Here is a 15,545-nt window from a genome sequence, read left to right as displayed (position 1 = left end):
TATGTACAAAAACGACCAAAATATGAATCTAACAGCAAACCAATTCAGCTTGACATCCTGGACAGCCGTTCCTTCAAGGACCAATGGCCCTTGAAGGAAGCATTGTCTGACACAGCACACATTGTTCAGTTCATCATAGAAGAATCAGTCACGATATGTTCTCCCTAAAACGAATATTCGTCATAATACAACCCCCTCAAACCATTTCTGTTTTGATCTGACATTTCTACTCTCTGGTTTTATCCAGAATCCTAATCTTCCCCATCCACTGGTTCTATCCAGCATGAAAGCCTTCTCATCCAGGATCTGGCTTTACCAACTCAATTATAGCTTTCTGGTCTGCCAAAACCACTTCTCTGAGATTGTTACCTCAGCCAAGGTTCTCTGATCCCCTGGTTTCATCAGGGTCCCTCTTTCCCTTTGCTCAACTTAATATGTCAGTCTCTTGACTCCAGTCTTTCGAGCTTTGTCTTGAGTCTCCAGTCCTCCAGTTCCACCTGGGTTTTCCATTCCCCTGGCTTCACCTTGGTTCTCAGTCTCATTGGCTCCACATCAGCTCTGCTCTGGTCTCTACTCTGGTTCTTCTTTCTTCTGTTCTACAGTTCCTCTGGATTCTCCTTGGTCTTCACTGCCCTTCACTGCCCTGCATTCACCCCCTCTCTAAGCTTCACTCTGGAGTAATCTGGAAATGGTCTCACAAAGAACAGTAATCGATAAATAAAAAGTAATTCTGAGAGAGAGGGCTCAAAAAATAAAAATGCCAAATACAATGAACCGGAAAAAAAAACATGCTAGTCAAATCCCCAGGTTTTAAGTTATTTTACTAAAGCTGAGGATGGAGTGGAAGTTGTTGGAACAATGAGTGGACCATGCACATTAACTGAATAAACTTTTAGCTCCTTATTGTGAGTATCCTCATAAATATAATTATTTGTGTCTTAAATTTTCTTTATAAAATATAGCCTAATATTTTTCAGTGCTTTCAAGTAGGTCGATTTCTTATTATCTTTGTTCCATTGTAGCCTAATTGTGACTGTTTACTTGTCTTCAGCAAGCTTATTTTACTCTTAAAATAACTTCAAATATCTTATCTTTTGCAATATTGAAATTGGTAACAATAATTATGAAATTTCAGTGTATTTTCAAATTTTCAGTTTGATATGGAATAAAAATCCTATTTAAAGCTTTTTATAATTATTAAAAAAAAAAAAAAAAAAAAATATATATATATATATATATATATATATATATATATATATATATATATATATATATACCAACTTTATATTTGTTTTAATTATTAGCTATTATATTAGTTATTAGTTATAAATTAATGATTATCGATAGTTATTGATTAATATTATGTAATTTATTATGAATTTTATTTTATTGTTTTTAAAATAATATACTAAAACATACAGGTAATAAATCTTATTCAAACAAACATATTTTGTTTTTGTTTCATTTTTTCTTTTCTTGTAGCTTTTTTTGTAAGAATGTGACACATGCTATATTACGAATGCACCCGATTTCTTTTTCTTACCTGCAGTCGAGCTGCTCCTTCAGCGGAGTTCTCAGTGGACCGCACGCGGCACCTGATGTCCTTTCTGACCATGCTGGGTCCCAGTCCTGACTGGAACGTGGGTCTGTCATCAGAGGACCTCTGCACCAGAGAGTGTGGCTGGGTCCAGAAGGTGGTTCAGGACCTCATTCCATGGGATGCGGGGACAGACAGCGGGGTCACTTATGAGGTGAGCACTCATGACTCAAACGTCACCTTTTTTTAGCAGTTTTTATATAGAATTTGTCATCTCTAATGACAAGATTGGTGGGTGAGTTTAAGTGAGCAGTTCAACCACGTCCCATTTTTTCTTGCATGAAAGCTGGAATGAACTTGAGAAGATGTGATGTGAAGTACTTGAGGTCTTTGGATAATATAGGGTTGTGACTGTCACGCATTTGCTCAAAGCAAAATCCGCTAAATGAATTCTCTGTGTTAATAACAGAACAAAATAAAAACACGAAGAAAGAGAGAGAGATACAAAAAGAAGTATGATTTAATTTGACCATACAGTCATGACCATAGCTTGATTCTGCCACCTACTGGCGTGTCTCAACATTTGTTTCACTTCATTAATTATTTAGCTTGTTTGTTTGTTTTTCATTTACATACTGAGAGGTGAATATTTTTACTTGTGGCTGGGTGGTTACAGGAATATCCTGGGTTAAGAAAATGTATCTGTGTATGTATGTATGTATGTATGTATATGTATTCATTCTTTTTTTCATTCATCCCGACTGTTCTCGCATGCTGTTGATGGATCAGCTCAAGATGCAAATAAACCCGGTGCCTGCCTGTAACAGTGTCTGGTCCTAAGACAGCCTTTGATTTCTAACTTTAATTTTTCCATTTCATTGAGGAGAGGGTCTGTGTATATAATTTGTATTGCTCCCCTGGCTGTGCAAGTTACATTCAACCTCTTTCAGCGACCTTGCTTCTGTGGAACTACACTCTCTTTTCGGAAACCTAAAGCTTGCTAAGGTGATCTCTTTGTGTGAGGTGATTTCAAGCTGTAAAAACATGGACTAACCGCACTTCTGTAGCATTTATTAGTTCAAATATAAAATAAGCGAATGCCCCGTGGCTATTTAAACATATTTGTTTCACCTACAGTGAAAAAGCTTACGGAAAAATGAATGTTTTTCGTGTCTCCTTTTACTTTCATTTCATGAGCGGCTTGAACATCGCGTGTTTTGTGTAAGAAACAGTTAATGACTTTTGGTCAACTGGTTGATTTTGCTGTGCCGTAGTCTCCCAACAAGCCTACAGCACCTCAGGAGAAAATTCGTCCCCTCACGAGTTTAGACCATCCACAGAGCCCTTTCTATGACCCAGAGGGTGGCGCGATCACTCCCGTGGCCAGAGTTGTCGTAGAGAGAATTGCTCGCAAGGTCTGTTTCTTTGCTTGTCTTTTTAAAAAATCTATTTCAAAAGAAAATGTTCTCAGCTTTTATTATTGTGTAAAACAGCTTTGCATTATTCATGTCATAAAAGTCTACAAACTGAAAACTAAAATAACTTGACAACAACAGATTATACATATTTATGAACCCAGCATGTCACAACAGTGCCCTGAAAGTATCGAGAGTCATGCATCCTCGGCTGAGAGAGACTTAGATTACTGTATAAGAATTAGTAGGAACAGGAGAAAAAGTACAACCCGTATCAGGTTTTTGCCGTTTTCAATCAAATGGTAATAGTGAATCAAATCCCATCACTGTGTGGAAGGAGAAAATATAAATGAGGGACGTCATTTAAAGTCTGTTTGGAAGTTTGAGTTGTTTTCTGATGTCTGCAGGGTGAGCAGTGCAACATTGTGCCTGATAATGTGGACGACATTGTGGCTGACATTGCCCAGGAGGAAAAAGAAGAAGGTTTGCATCTCTTTATCTTTTCATCAAAGTCAACCTTGAGAGAGACAGAGAAAGAGAGAGAGAGAATGAGACTTTTAACTATTCAATATCCTAAACTCCTCCAGTCCAACCAAGAGTAAATTGTATTCTAGAGAGGTTCACGATAGACTCAGGAGACTAAAACACGAGAACAGATTTGTCTCTGGTGTTCAATCTAAAATTTGAAAGTCCACCATTCCATTTCAAACGATGGATTTAAATTTAATGTGCATTTAATTTAATCACTAGTTTTTGTTCTTCATGTTCTTCCAAATGTTGTTAGATGAAGAATCCCATTTGTATGATAGAACATTTAAGATAGAAAAACAGAACGTTTCGTAGCTCATGAGACTTAATGAAATGCTCTTTTACTGTAATCTTGGTCTCTGATGTTTCTTACAAAATTCTTTTAGAGATACCAGAAATGTTTCATACAAGAATACAAAATAACTGCAATATGTTTGTTTATTTTCTGATTTAGATTGTATTGTATTGAACATTTTGTACTGAATTGGAATTCTGATATTCTGTTTGAATCCTGATATTCTATTAGCACCCATCACTCTTCAGATTCCTCAAGGAAGTTGTAACAGTAACAAAAACATTTTTTTTGCATATATTAAAGCAGAGCTCATTACATTTTGCAGATGATCTGGTCTTGAATTAGATTTTAATGTAAAAGGGTTCATATCTTTAAGCACTTTTTAAACCAAAAGTTGCTCTTTACCCTTTATTTAATTTTACTGATGTTTATTTGAAACAATAACAATAACAAAAAAGATCCCAGTAGTGATTTTTCTGTCTTGTGGGCACTCCCTTTATGAGTTTCCATAATGCTTGCAGACAAAAATGTTCTTATTATGAGGCCTTTCATCCTCAAACTTCTTTTTTGTGTTTTGTCAGATGATACTCCAGAGACATGTATCTACTCCAACTGGTCTCCGTGGTCTGCGTGCAGCTCCTCGACGTGTGAGAAGGGGAAGAGGATGAGGCAGAGGATGCTGAAGGCACAGCTGGATCTCAGCGTGCCCTGTCCACATACTCAAGACTTTGAGCCCTGCATGGGACCCGGCTGCAGTGATGAGGGTCAGAATCAAACACGCACAAAATCAGGATTTTAGATGCTATTTGGAACATGGAGGTTTTGTTAATCATATTCATATTATCTATGTTTAAAATGTTGCGAAACAGCTGCCTACTAAGAGGCAGTCTACACAGCAAGTGTTAAAACAGCAGGATAGGATGCACTGACAAATATGCAGGGGTCTATGCTTTTTTTTTCAGTCTTCAAAATGACTTGTTTTCGGATTTTAAAAACTAAATTTGTTCTTGCACTGTTTTTTTTGTGTTGATCTCTGCACATCAAATAGATGTCTTTTCTACATCCTGTCTTGTTTGTTTGTTTGTTTATTTATTTAAAGTATTTATTTAAAACATGGGGCCGGTGCCACCTTATGGTCAGAAAAGATAATGACGTTTATAAAAAGGTTTATAAGCTTTTAAATGATTAAACTATGTTCACAGGTCTGGTTAGAGTCTATGGGCAATATATAAGCAAATAAATAAATAAATAACATACTATAAGCTTAAAAAAATGTGTGTATATATATATATATATATATATATATATATATATATATATATATATATATATATATATATATATATATATATATGAGAACAGTTATAGTAGATACATATATCTGAAGTATATATATATATATATATATATATATTGTGTTTGTTACAGCAATACAATTTGTCATTGCCAAGACTCTAAATTATATTTAATTTTATTTTACTAATTTTTCCAGTAGCATGCTGATTAATACATTTCTTTCTTTCTTTCCTTCTTTTCTTTTTTTTGATCAGCTTGTTTATAATAGGTCTAAGAATTTAACCTAACATCCTGCAAGGGCACAGAATTTTATTGTGAGCTAACCTTTACTCACCATTTTTTAGCACACCGGGAGCTTTATTGATCAGACATCTTGGGGCACCCTGCCTCGACCAAGGAACTTTTTAAAAATGCCTAAACTAATGTTAACTAGACTTTTTATCAGGTGACAGAATCTTTACATCATTCTTGCGTAAGGTTGCATCTTACTTCTCTACAGGCAGTTCTATTGATTTCCACTCGGAGAGATGTTAAAAGGTCAAAGCATCTTCTGCATAGAGTTTGTAAATCGATAAAAATTCATAGTGCATGCGTATTATTGCTAATAGAACAAAATGTTGATGCATAGGATGAGCAAGCATGTACAGCATGTGTGGGGGGTAACATAGCAAATAAAAATAATGCTTTAGCATCTTTAATAATTCAAATAAAGTTAGATACGAATAAAACCACACATTAGTGAATGGACAGGTGTTTTTTCCTTAGTGTTTAATGAGGTGTTGTTTACATTTATAAATTGATTATCACGTAATGGAGATGATGTAGAGATGGCCTCCAGGATGTCGTATTTACTCAAGGTTTTATTAACGATTTAATAAGCCACATTTTATCAAGCAGAACAAATGCCAGTAATTTGAGAGAAGAGGGAAGTCCAGGCTTTGCACCATAACAGTTTCCTCTTGCCCATCCGACTATAACTGATTAAATAATATTAGAAATTTATAGCAGCATTGTATATTATTGCATGCAGAGCAGGTTAATGTTCCTAATTAAGCTTTACAGCAGAGTAAGCATTTTCTTTCATGAATGCATAGTAGGATATTTAAAGTAGTTTAGAAAACTATACTGCTGGTAAATTTTCAAGGTGGTGTCTGTATTTCAAAACAGCGATTAGCCCTTAATAAACCAGCTACCATGTTCAGTGATATTATGATGTGATTGTTGTAGTAGGACTCTCGACTAAAACATTTAGCCAACTATGCCACGCTCCAGAGGGGCCTAAACCAGCTTGGACCAGCTAATAATCAGCTACCATGTTCAATAAAATGTTTTGCCCACTTTTATGATGTAATTGTTCTAGTAGAGCCATTTGGCCAATTTATCTTTGCCAGGCCCTGGTAACCCAGCTACCCAGCCTGATCTTATAGCAATTCATATTAAAAAATATCCAAATTGATACAAATGCAGCATCGCTTATACAAATCATAAGATTTTTGCTATATCATAGGTATTTTATTTTGTTGATAATTAATAGAAATTTGTAAACCTAAACCTAATCATCACTGAGGTTTAGAAAAATAGTACAAAATCATATGAGTAAGGTCATACGAATTGTACAAATTAGCCACCTTGTAAAATACGTACCAATTGGTACAAAACAGTGATTCCCAACCATATATAGATGCCTCATTAGCGACTGTTTCTATGGAACATGACGCACAAGCCGTCCGTCATATTGTAGCGGCCTTGACTTGATGTCATTTATCTTAGTAATCACTGAATACTCTGTGGCTCTGTGTGAACCTACAGTATGATGAATGACATCAAGTTCACCGTTCCAAGATGGCGGCCGCATCTACGTGCCTGGAGCTGTCCAGTGGGCTGTCTATATATGTCTATGTTCCTGGAGCCCCCTCAGTAACATAATTGGGAACCGCTGTTCCAAAACATCTATGAATACAGATTTTATCTGTACCTTTCTATATTTTCCAGCAGAGCTGGTGGTTGAACGTTGAAAGACTTTTGAACAAGAACTTGAATGACAAAGTGACTTTGACTTTTGCAGATGCTTCCACGTGCATGATGTCAGAATGGATCACATGGTCACCGTGCAGTATGTCATGCGGTGCAGGCGTGCGTTCTAGGGAACGCTATGTAAAGCAGTTTCCTGATGATGGATTTGCCTGCACTCATCCCACTGAAGAGACAGAGCCATGCACTGTCAACGAGGACTGCTGTGAGTATTATCTACCTGTTGACTTTAACGAGTTCATAGCAGATGTTTACAGCCATAATATTATCAATTTATCAAAAGTTAATAACTAAGTTAATAATAAATATATTTTTTTAATTGCCAGTTGCGCTGTAAGGGATATATAATGTCAGTCTAATTTTTCCAACTCTGTTTTATGTACCTTACTGCGCGTTCCGCCAGTTTCAAAGAGAAATGTCCACTGAATCGCGCTAAAACACAAGCTCAATATGTGACCCTGGCACATTTTTATTATGTTGAGTAGGTAGAATTTTCCTGTATTTGTACATAATGTACGGCACTGGGTTTTCTGCTAACATCTTCATTCATGCAAATGGTTTATGACAATTTATATCCATTGTTTATATTACTTGAAGGAAATAAATCAAAATAAAATAATAAAAACAACTAGCCAGTCAAATAATTCATGATTTTTGAATAAAAAACTTGAGCTGTTTTTTTTGACGACAGATGATCTTTGACAGAATTCTGTGCTCCAATAATGTGTATTTGTTTCCGCTGGTGTAGCTCCGAGCAGTTGCTTGGTTACTGAATGGGGTGAATGGGATGCATGCAGTGCCACCTGTGGGCTTGGCATGAAAAGACGGAACGGATGGTGAAAATGCCCCCGTCTGACGGCTCCATTTGTGGGGCTGAGGTGGTGGAAGTGGAGAAGTGTATGATGCCAGAATGCCGTAAGTGCAAACACTCGCATGTATGACACACTAATATATGCACATTCATATGTTATATTCACACACATGCACATTAACAGATTCCTACATATATAATGTGCATATATATATATATATATATATATATATATATATATATATATATATATATATATATATATATATATATATATATATATATGCACATTCATATGTATTAGTATAAAATACACTCACATACACTTACATTTTTATTGTTCACACACAAATTCATATGCATGCCATCAAAACATATTCTCACGAACTATGCCACATTACCATATTCATACAGAACCCATATGCCTGCAGTTTCAGTGTTATGATTATGATTTTTTTGTGTGTATAGATACAATCCCATGTTTACTGTCCCTGTGGTCGGACTGGAGCGATTGCAGTGTGACGTGTGGTAAAGGCACACGGACTCGTCAGCGTATGCTCAAATCACCTGCAGAGTTGGGAGAATGCAACGAGGAGTTGGAACAGATGGAGAAATGCATGCTGCCAGAGTGTCGTGAGTTACACATGCTCTTTCTCTGTTATGTTTTTGTGTGTGTGTATGTGCGTGTGTGTCTGTGTGACAGTTAACAGTTTTCGTGCATAACAGATACACATGTGTCTGTGTGTGCGCGTGTGTGTTAGTCAGTCATAATTGCGAAAGTGGGTCCAGGAGAAGTAGAGAAAGTCTGACCTGTCTGGCCATCCATCCATCATGTAAAAAAAAAAAAAAAGTATTTAATTGTGATAACAAGTTGGCCAGCCCCATCATTTGAAATATCAGACCATCTGGGTAACTGTAGGGTGCTCATTTCAACTTGCTATGATTCGGGACACTCTAATTCCAATCTCTGATACTATTTAGTGCATATAATATGCGAGTAGGGACGTGTGTGTCTCCCAAGAAAAGACTGAAGATTTACACAACCAGCTTCTTGATTATTGATCCTTTGAATAAATGCAGTGAATAACATACGTAAGCACATATTACATTATATTATTATTCAAACATAGTGATTAAAATAACTATTTAGTACTGTACATTTCACATCAGATAATGAAGCCTTGGTTTCATAAATTACTTTGTCAAATTATTATGTATTTTAGACACTCACATTATAACTCGAATCTGAAATGTTTTTTGGTTTATTTATTTTTTCTCCTTGCATTTCCATAATTGTCTTAAAAGCAGAGACATTCTTTAAAATAAATTTGCCAGCAGCAATATTGTTTAAATATAGCCTCTTTTGATGTCTTTTTTTCTCTAGCAATGGATTGTGTGATGACAGAGTGGTCGGAGTGGTCAGAGTGCAGTAAATCCTGTGGAAAGGGTCACTTGATCCATGCCGCGCATGATCACTCTGGAGCCTCAGTTTGGTGGGGATCCGTGCCTGAGACCACACAGAAAAACGTGCAAGATCAAGAAGTGTAATCAAGGAGGTATGAACAGTGACGAGAGGAAGAGGCGCAAGGAAGACCGTAAGAAGAGGAGAAACAAACAAGGGAGGGAGGAGAGTGCCGATGAGCTTGCAGGTGAACATGCAAATCTCACTGTTAAAGGAAATCCACCCATCATTTACTTACTCCTGCCATCCCAGATGTGCATAGATTTCTTCCTTCTGTGGAACATAAACATTGGTTTTTACAAAATGCATGTCTGTCTATAATGCAACTTCTTCAAAATTGTGTTAAAATCATGCAAACAAACACATTGGTAAAATATAAAATTACAGTTGATATATCAATGTCTAATTATGCATGTGCATGAGAAAAAAAATTATAATCACTTAAATATATCAGCATGCTGTGAAACAATTAAAATGTATTTGAGATATTTTGTGATTATTAAAAAAAAACCAAAAAAAACACTTTGTTTTTCAAAGAAAACAGACATACTCAGCTTTGATGTTATGTTTAGGATGCCAGAATACTAACATACATCCCATACTTCTCAAATAACTATTACATACAGTAATAAAAAATATAAACAATAAACTGTTCATGCTACATTTTTGATTGGGATCTCAAATTATTGCAAATAATTAACTAGAAGTATTCATGAGTATCAACAATTTTAATGTCCAAACTTTTAATTTTTGTCATCAAAAGACAAACCAGCAGGTCCTTCTATACCATATTATACGATACTATACTATACATGTCTCCACTATACTAATTCATAACATCCTAAACACACAGAAAGTGGGCCTCATTTATAAAATTTATTATTGTGCAGAAATTATTCTAAATTTAATCTTACAATCATTTCTTAGATATGCGTATGTGCGAATGTACGAATAGAAAACACATGAATGTCTCTCTATCAGAAATCTATGAATCGAAATTAATGTCATTAACATCTAAAATATCACCAATTATCATAAGCAAGAACAACTTACATTTTTAAAAACCTGCAATACGCCGACAATTAAAAGTGTGTATGCCTTCTCAGACCATGCCGTGATGCTAAGCACGTTTCCACATCAAATACTTTTTTTATTAATACGATGTTTAGTTATAAACAAATTTTGGGAGGAGCGTGCACTGGTAATTAATACGGCTGGCTTCTTATTTCCTGATTATGCCATTATCCAATCAGAGCAAGAGAAGTCTCCTATAAATTCATACAAGCTTCTTACCTCGATGTCTTGTTCATAGCATAAGATCCTTTTTTATATCACCATGTCTGAACGCGACCAGTTTCCTGAAGACTATGAGCTTGAAGACGCCAATCCTCCCACGATTTTGCACAGTAAGCCAGCGAACACCCCACCCAGAATTCCAAGCTCACGGCTTCTTCCAGAGGCTGAAAGCAATCGCGAGCGATCATTCATTGTCCAAGGCATTTAAGATTACCTCTACCTTTCAGGCGTCCACAAGTTTCTTCAGATTCTTCCTAATAATTCAGCCTTTTCATCTTCTCCAACCACAAAAACTGACAATTGCGTCACTTGCAAACACTGGCATTCCATTCTCCCACAGCGCTAATAAGGCTGAGCTCCTCTTGCTGTACTTCCAACTTACCAAGCAGGCAAACTTTTCTCCAAAAGTAAGGAAAAACAAAAAGAATCGATAATTCTCCTGAAAAAGACAGCCTCTACACCTGAATCAATCAAAACCAGGCCGTACAGGCAGAAGGCACTGCTCCAGCACACAAAATACAGGCACCACTGCTCCAGCACCACCACCAGCCTAGCCCAGACCCGCTTAGTTTGTTAGACCAGATGAACCCACACCAGATGTACTCTGCCCAAGTCTCTCTCCCTATGCCTGGCCACCAGCCCCTCCTAATCCACCATCTGTTATAAATCAGCCTCAAGCTCCTCTCATTGCTCCAAGACCTAACTTGTCCATTTCGCTCTCCACAGCCCAGCCAGCCATAGGAGCCAGCATATCCCTCCTCCCTTCGCCTATTTCCTGCTACCAGTCTGAATCCAGGTTCAAGACCTCCCCCACCATCTTCACACACCTTTTTTCCTCCCCTATATTTCCCCTCTCTTCCCCAGATCCCTCTGCTGGAGCCGCGTGAACTCAATCCACCCTCACTAGTAGCTCCCATGATTTACCTTGCCCCCACCTCTTCCCCTTACCTGCCCCCTTCACCCTATCCACTGCTAACCCCTCCTATCCTACTGGATCCCACTCCCATCCACCAGAGCCCAGATCCTATCAAAAATTCAGGACGCTGGCTCCAGAAGCAGAACCCTATCCAACCCCTCCTATTCACATCTAATATTCTAGTGAACCATCCTTTAAGGTTCCTCCTCAAGCGTCCTCGATTCAATCCCCCCAAGCAGTTTCTTCCAGAACCCTGCAATCTTACCCGACTGCTTGGAAGTGCTTTAAATCTTTCCATGCTGGGTATACAATTCCCTGATTTTTTTATTTTTTTCCTGGTGTCTACTACTTTATCTCCTTCCTTAACACCTCAAAAAAAACCTACAAGTCGGTTCCATTAAGGGCTATTTAAGCGGTATTCAGTTTTTCCATAAACTCATTTATGGCATTGCCTCACCCAAATGACTAACGTTTAGACTTCACTTTTAATCAAGGGCGTCCAAAGAATGCACCCTTCCTGCTCCAACACAAGGCAGCCCATCACCTAGAAATTCTAACAAAATGCATATCCACCCTCCACAGAGGATACTGTTCTATCCATACTGCCCACACTCAAATCAGTCCTGCTCTTCTCCGCAACCTCATCAGAAAATTTCTCTACACATTTCTTCAAAATAGTTGCAGCCACCACTGCAGCAAAGAAAGAAAGGTCTCTCCTCAAACCCTTGGCCACTGGTCTTCCAACGCATACAAAAGCTATATTCGTTCAGACCAATCCCTTATCAAAAAGTCCTCCAGACTTAACAGTCCTATCAGATCTCAAAACCTACCACTCGCAGGGAAACCACCCAAGGCAGGGCACCACTCCCTTACTGCGGTCAGTCCCCACCGTAAATGATCATACAAAAACTGTCAACGTGGTGGTCAACTCAAGCAGGAACATTGCACCCACCGGCATGGGCAGCTCCCGCTGTAGATGATTACATACAAAATCTGCCTCCGCAGTGGTCAACTTAAGCAGGAGAATTGCACCCACCACCACGGACCACTCCTAGAGATTGGAAAAACCCTTGGCTCAGGGAGTCCACCAAGCTCTGAACCCTCTCCTGAGCCTCCGTCTTCTGATCAGCACATCAAACATGGCTTACTTTTTTTATGATTGATTATACTTAACAGCGTGAACTTGTGAAATGAGATTTTCATGCTTACTTTTACTATGATTGATTATACTTAAGCGTGACAAACACTCTAGGGATCGAGATCTGTGTGCTTACACAAGCTTTATAAATGAGGCCTCTTGTATTTTAATAAAAGATGGTTCATTGACCCTCAACAGTTGTATCTGATTTGTTTGTTTTTTTCTACAGGATGCAAAATGAAGCCATGGTCTGCATGGACTGACTGCACCAAGCTGTGTGGTGGAGGAATCCAGGAGCGTTTAATGACTGCCAAGAAGAGATATAAGAATCCACAACTAACTAGCTGTAAAGACCGAGAAGGAGATACGGGCCTGCAATGTCCATCCCTGCTAGGGCTGTACTTGAATGGGCTTGTGTGATGGGACCCAATCTAGATTATGAACAGACTGTGACACACTGTTTTGCAGTATATTTAATGCACTCTGTTTGGGATTGAAAAGCTGCAACAGGTAGTCTGTTATTTTTACTTTTATATTTTCTAGAATTTATAGTGACCCAGGCATTGTCTAGCCTGTAAAGGAATGGGAAACCGAGAGGAGAGGTATTCAGAATTGCAATGTACTGTACAAATTCAGATGTATTAATATGCATTAGTATTTGAGAGCAACAGCCCTCTATGAAGCTTTGAAGAGGGGAGTTCTTTTGAAGATTGATTTTTCACAAGCAGGACCATGGCGTATTAAAGATTAATGTGTTCTGACATGAAATGCAAAACAAATTTCTCCTTTTATACTCTGTGATCCAAACACTCATACATACAGAAAATAGCATCCTTCCAACATAAGTAGCAGAGATTCAAAGACATCATTTGATGTGACATTTTTTTTCTCTCTTGCTATCATATGAACAGGTCAGAGGAAACACTGACCCATGTTCACATTTACCCTACAATCAAAATGATCAGAACAGCTACATTTAGATGCATGCAAACCATTCTTTCAGGATATCTGAAATGTTATAGCCATAGATACCCCATATATCAATTGTTTCTTCTAAAAGGAGGATTTGTATCTGGCCCCTATGTGTAGATTTAGTCATTTCACATTACTGGCAATAAATAGGTTTTGCTATTGAAGTGAAATAACTGAACATACATACACATAGCAGGCTAAGAAAAACGCTAATTTTAGAAGAACATTTGAGACAGCACTTCACAAGCTTTCTGAACTTTTGATGTATTAATCCAGGTTTTGTTTAAATGTAAGTATTAGTATGTAAAATTTTTAGGTAACAAAATATACAATGAACTGGCCAAAATCTTTTTAATTTAAAAAAGTTAAAATTTTTAATAGATATTAAAACGTACAATATGGGCATATTGACAACATCTAAACTGTAAACAAATTTACATATTTATGCCTACAGACATGTGACATATTATTGTAATTTTTTTTTTATTTTTATTTTTTATATGTTTAGATTCCTTGGCCATTCTTAAACCTAAACATAAGTATAACTGTACTGACTGATAAGTGTAAGCGCCATAATACTGTATATTTATTTATATATAACATAAAAACAAATCAGCACCAAAGCAGTCCACATGTCAATGTGTTTCTCTGAAAGTATATTGTTAAATTATTATTCAGTAAAGGTGCACAAATTTTGTTCAAATGCATTAAATCATTTTAAGCTTTTAAAATGTAGTCTTTTTTTGAGTCAACTTTGTTTAATGACATTGAAAACAAAATCTGATCAAAATCAGTTACATAAATTCAGTATTCATAATTAAGAATCCATAGACATGCTTGTAAATAATTTGATTTAGATGCTATTAATACATCAGTATTGTACGTTTTATTGTGTGTGCTGATGCACATTTTATGTAAAGTAAAAATGTTCATTAGATCATGTTGATATACTGTACAATGTCTTGCAGAATTGTTTGCTTGCATCTAAATAGGGTTATTTTGCTTTGACATCCTCAATAAATATTACGTTTTATTTCACTTAGCTCTTCATTAGTTGCCCAAAAAGCGTTTTGATACTTGAAATCATGCTGGAAATGTATGATTTTTTATTGCACTTCAAGAGAGTTTCAAACCAAATGACATCTAAAAACAAATGTTCACGACAAGTACACACAAGTAGCAGAGCAAACTTTTAAAAATGTTTAATAAGTGAAACCCTAGCAGTTTATGTGTGTGTGTGTGTGTGTGTGTGTGTGTGTGTGTGTGTGTGTGCGTGTGCAATAACAATCATACATTTTAAGTATGTTTTCTTTGTCTTGGTGTTTTGGGGAACATCACAACACTAAATATTACTTTCTCAAATAAAGAGGGAAAAATATTAACATGAGTTGTAGATATAGTTCATATTTCATAGAAGGAAGGCTATTCAAAATTCTACGTTGATTTACTTAAGGTCTATATGATATACAGGTAAAGTTAAGTCAAGTCATTGGGCAAAAAAATCAAGACCTAGTCACTTATACTTGTACACTTTGCCTCTGTATTTGGCCTTTTTAAATCAGGCCCTAGAACTGGTAATATATTTCATTCTCACACGTTCTTTGCCCAGAAATATTGCCGTGTTTGCAAACCAGGTTTGTTTACTTTTGCAAGATTACTGTAAAATAGCTGTTGGAAAAATATACTATTATTGAGTAAAGATAATGGCCATATGCCAGTTAAAATAAGTAATGGAACTGTTGTCTCCTGTGATGATTTTTTGGTGTGTAATTTTAAACTAAAAGCACATATAATCAGCCATTCCAGGATTTTCTATGTCTCATGTATGAAATGAACGCTGTCTTAAGA

The 15,545-nt window shown here is 36.7% G+C and overlaps 1 protein-coding gene across 1 annotated transcript in view; it reads left to right on the top strand.

Moving 5' to 3' along the window:
• The window catches only part of spon1a (spondin 1a), a 108,299-nt gene extending 95,048 nt beyond the window's left edge, over window positions 1-13,251 (top strand). The window contains 12 exon segments of the mRNA XM_043264165.1: window positions 1,550-1,751; window positions 2,812-2,952; window positions 3,360-3,435; window positions 4,357-4,539; window positions 7,137-7,307; window positions 7,851-7,928; window positions 7,931-8,017; window positions 8,382-8,546; window positions 9,298-9,377; window positions 9,379-9,562; window positions 12,955-13,082; window positions 13,084-13,251. Of these exon segments, the coding sequence (XP_043120100.1) occupies window positions 1,550-1,751; window positions 2,812-2,952; window positions 3,360-3,435; window positions 4,357-4,539; window positions 7,137-7,307; window positions 7,851-7,928; window positions 7,931-8,017; window positions 8,382-8,546; window positions 9,298-9,377; window positions 9,379-9,562; window positions 12,955-13,082; window positions 13,084-13,119 (1,531 nt within the window). The 3' untranslated portion in view covers window positions 13,120-13,251.
• Window positions 13,252-15,545: the final 2,294 nt, after the last annotated feature.

Source organism: Puntigrus tetrazona, chromosome 18 (assembly GCF_018831695.1).
Source record: "Puntigrus tetrazona isolate hp1 chromosome 18, ASM1883169v1, whole genome shotgun sequence".
NCBI classification, from domain to species: domain Eukaryota; kingdom Metazoa; phylum Chordata; class Actinopteri; order Cypriniformes; family Cyprinidae; genus Puntigrus; species Puntigrus tetrazona.
Note: the sequence above shows the minus strand (reverse complement) of the source record. Positions and strands in the feature narration are given on the sequence as shown.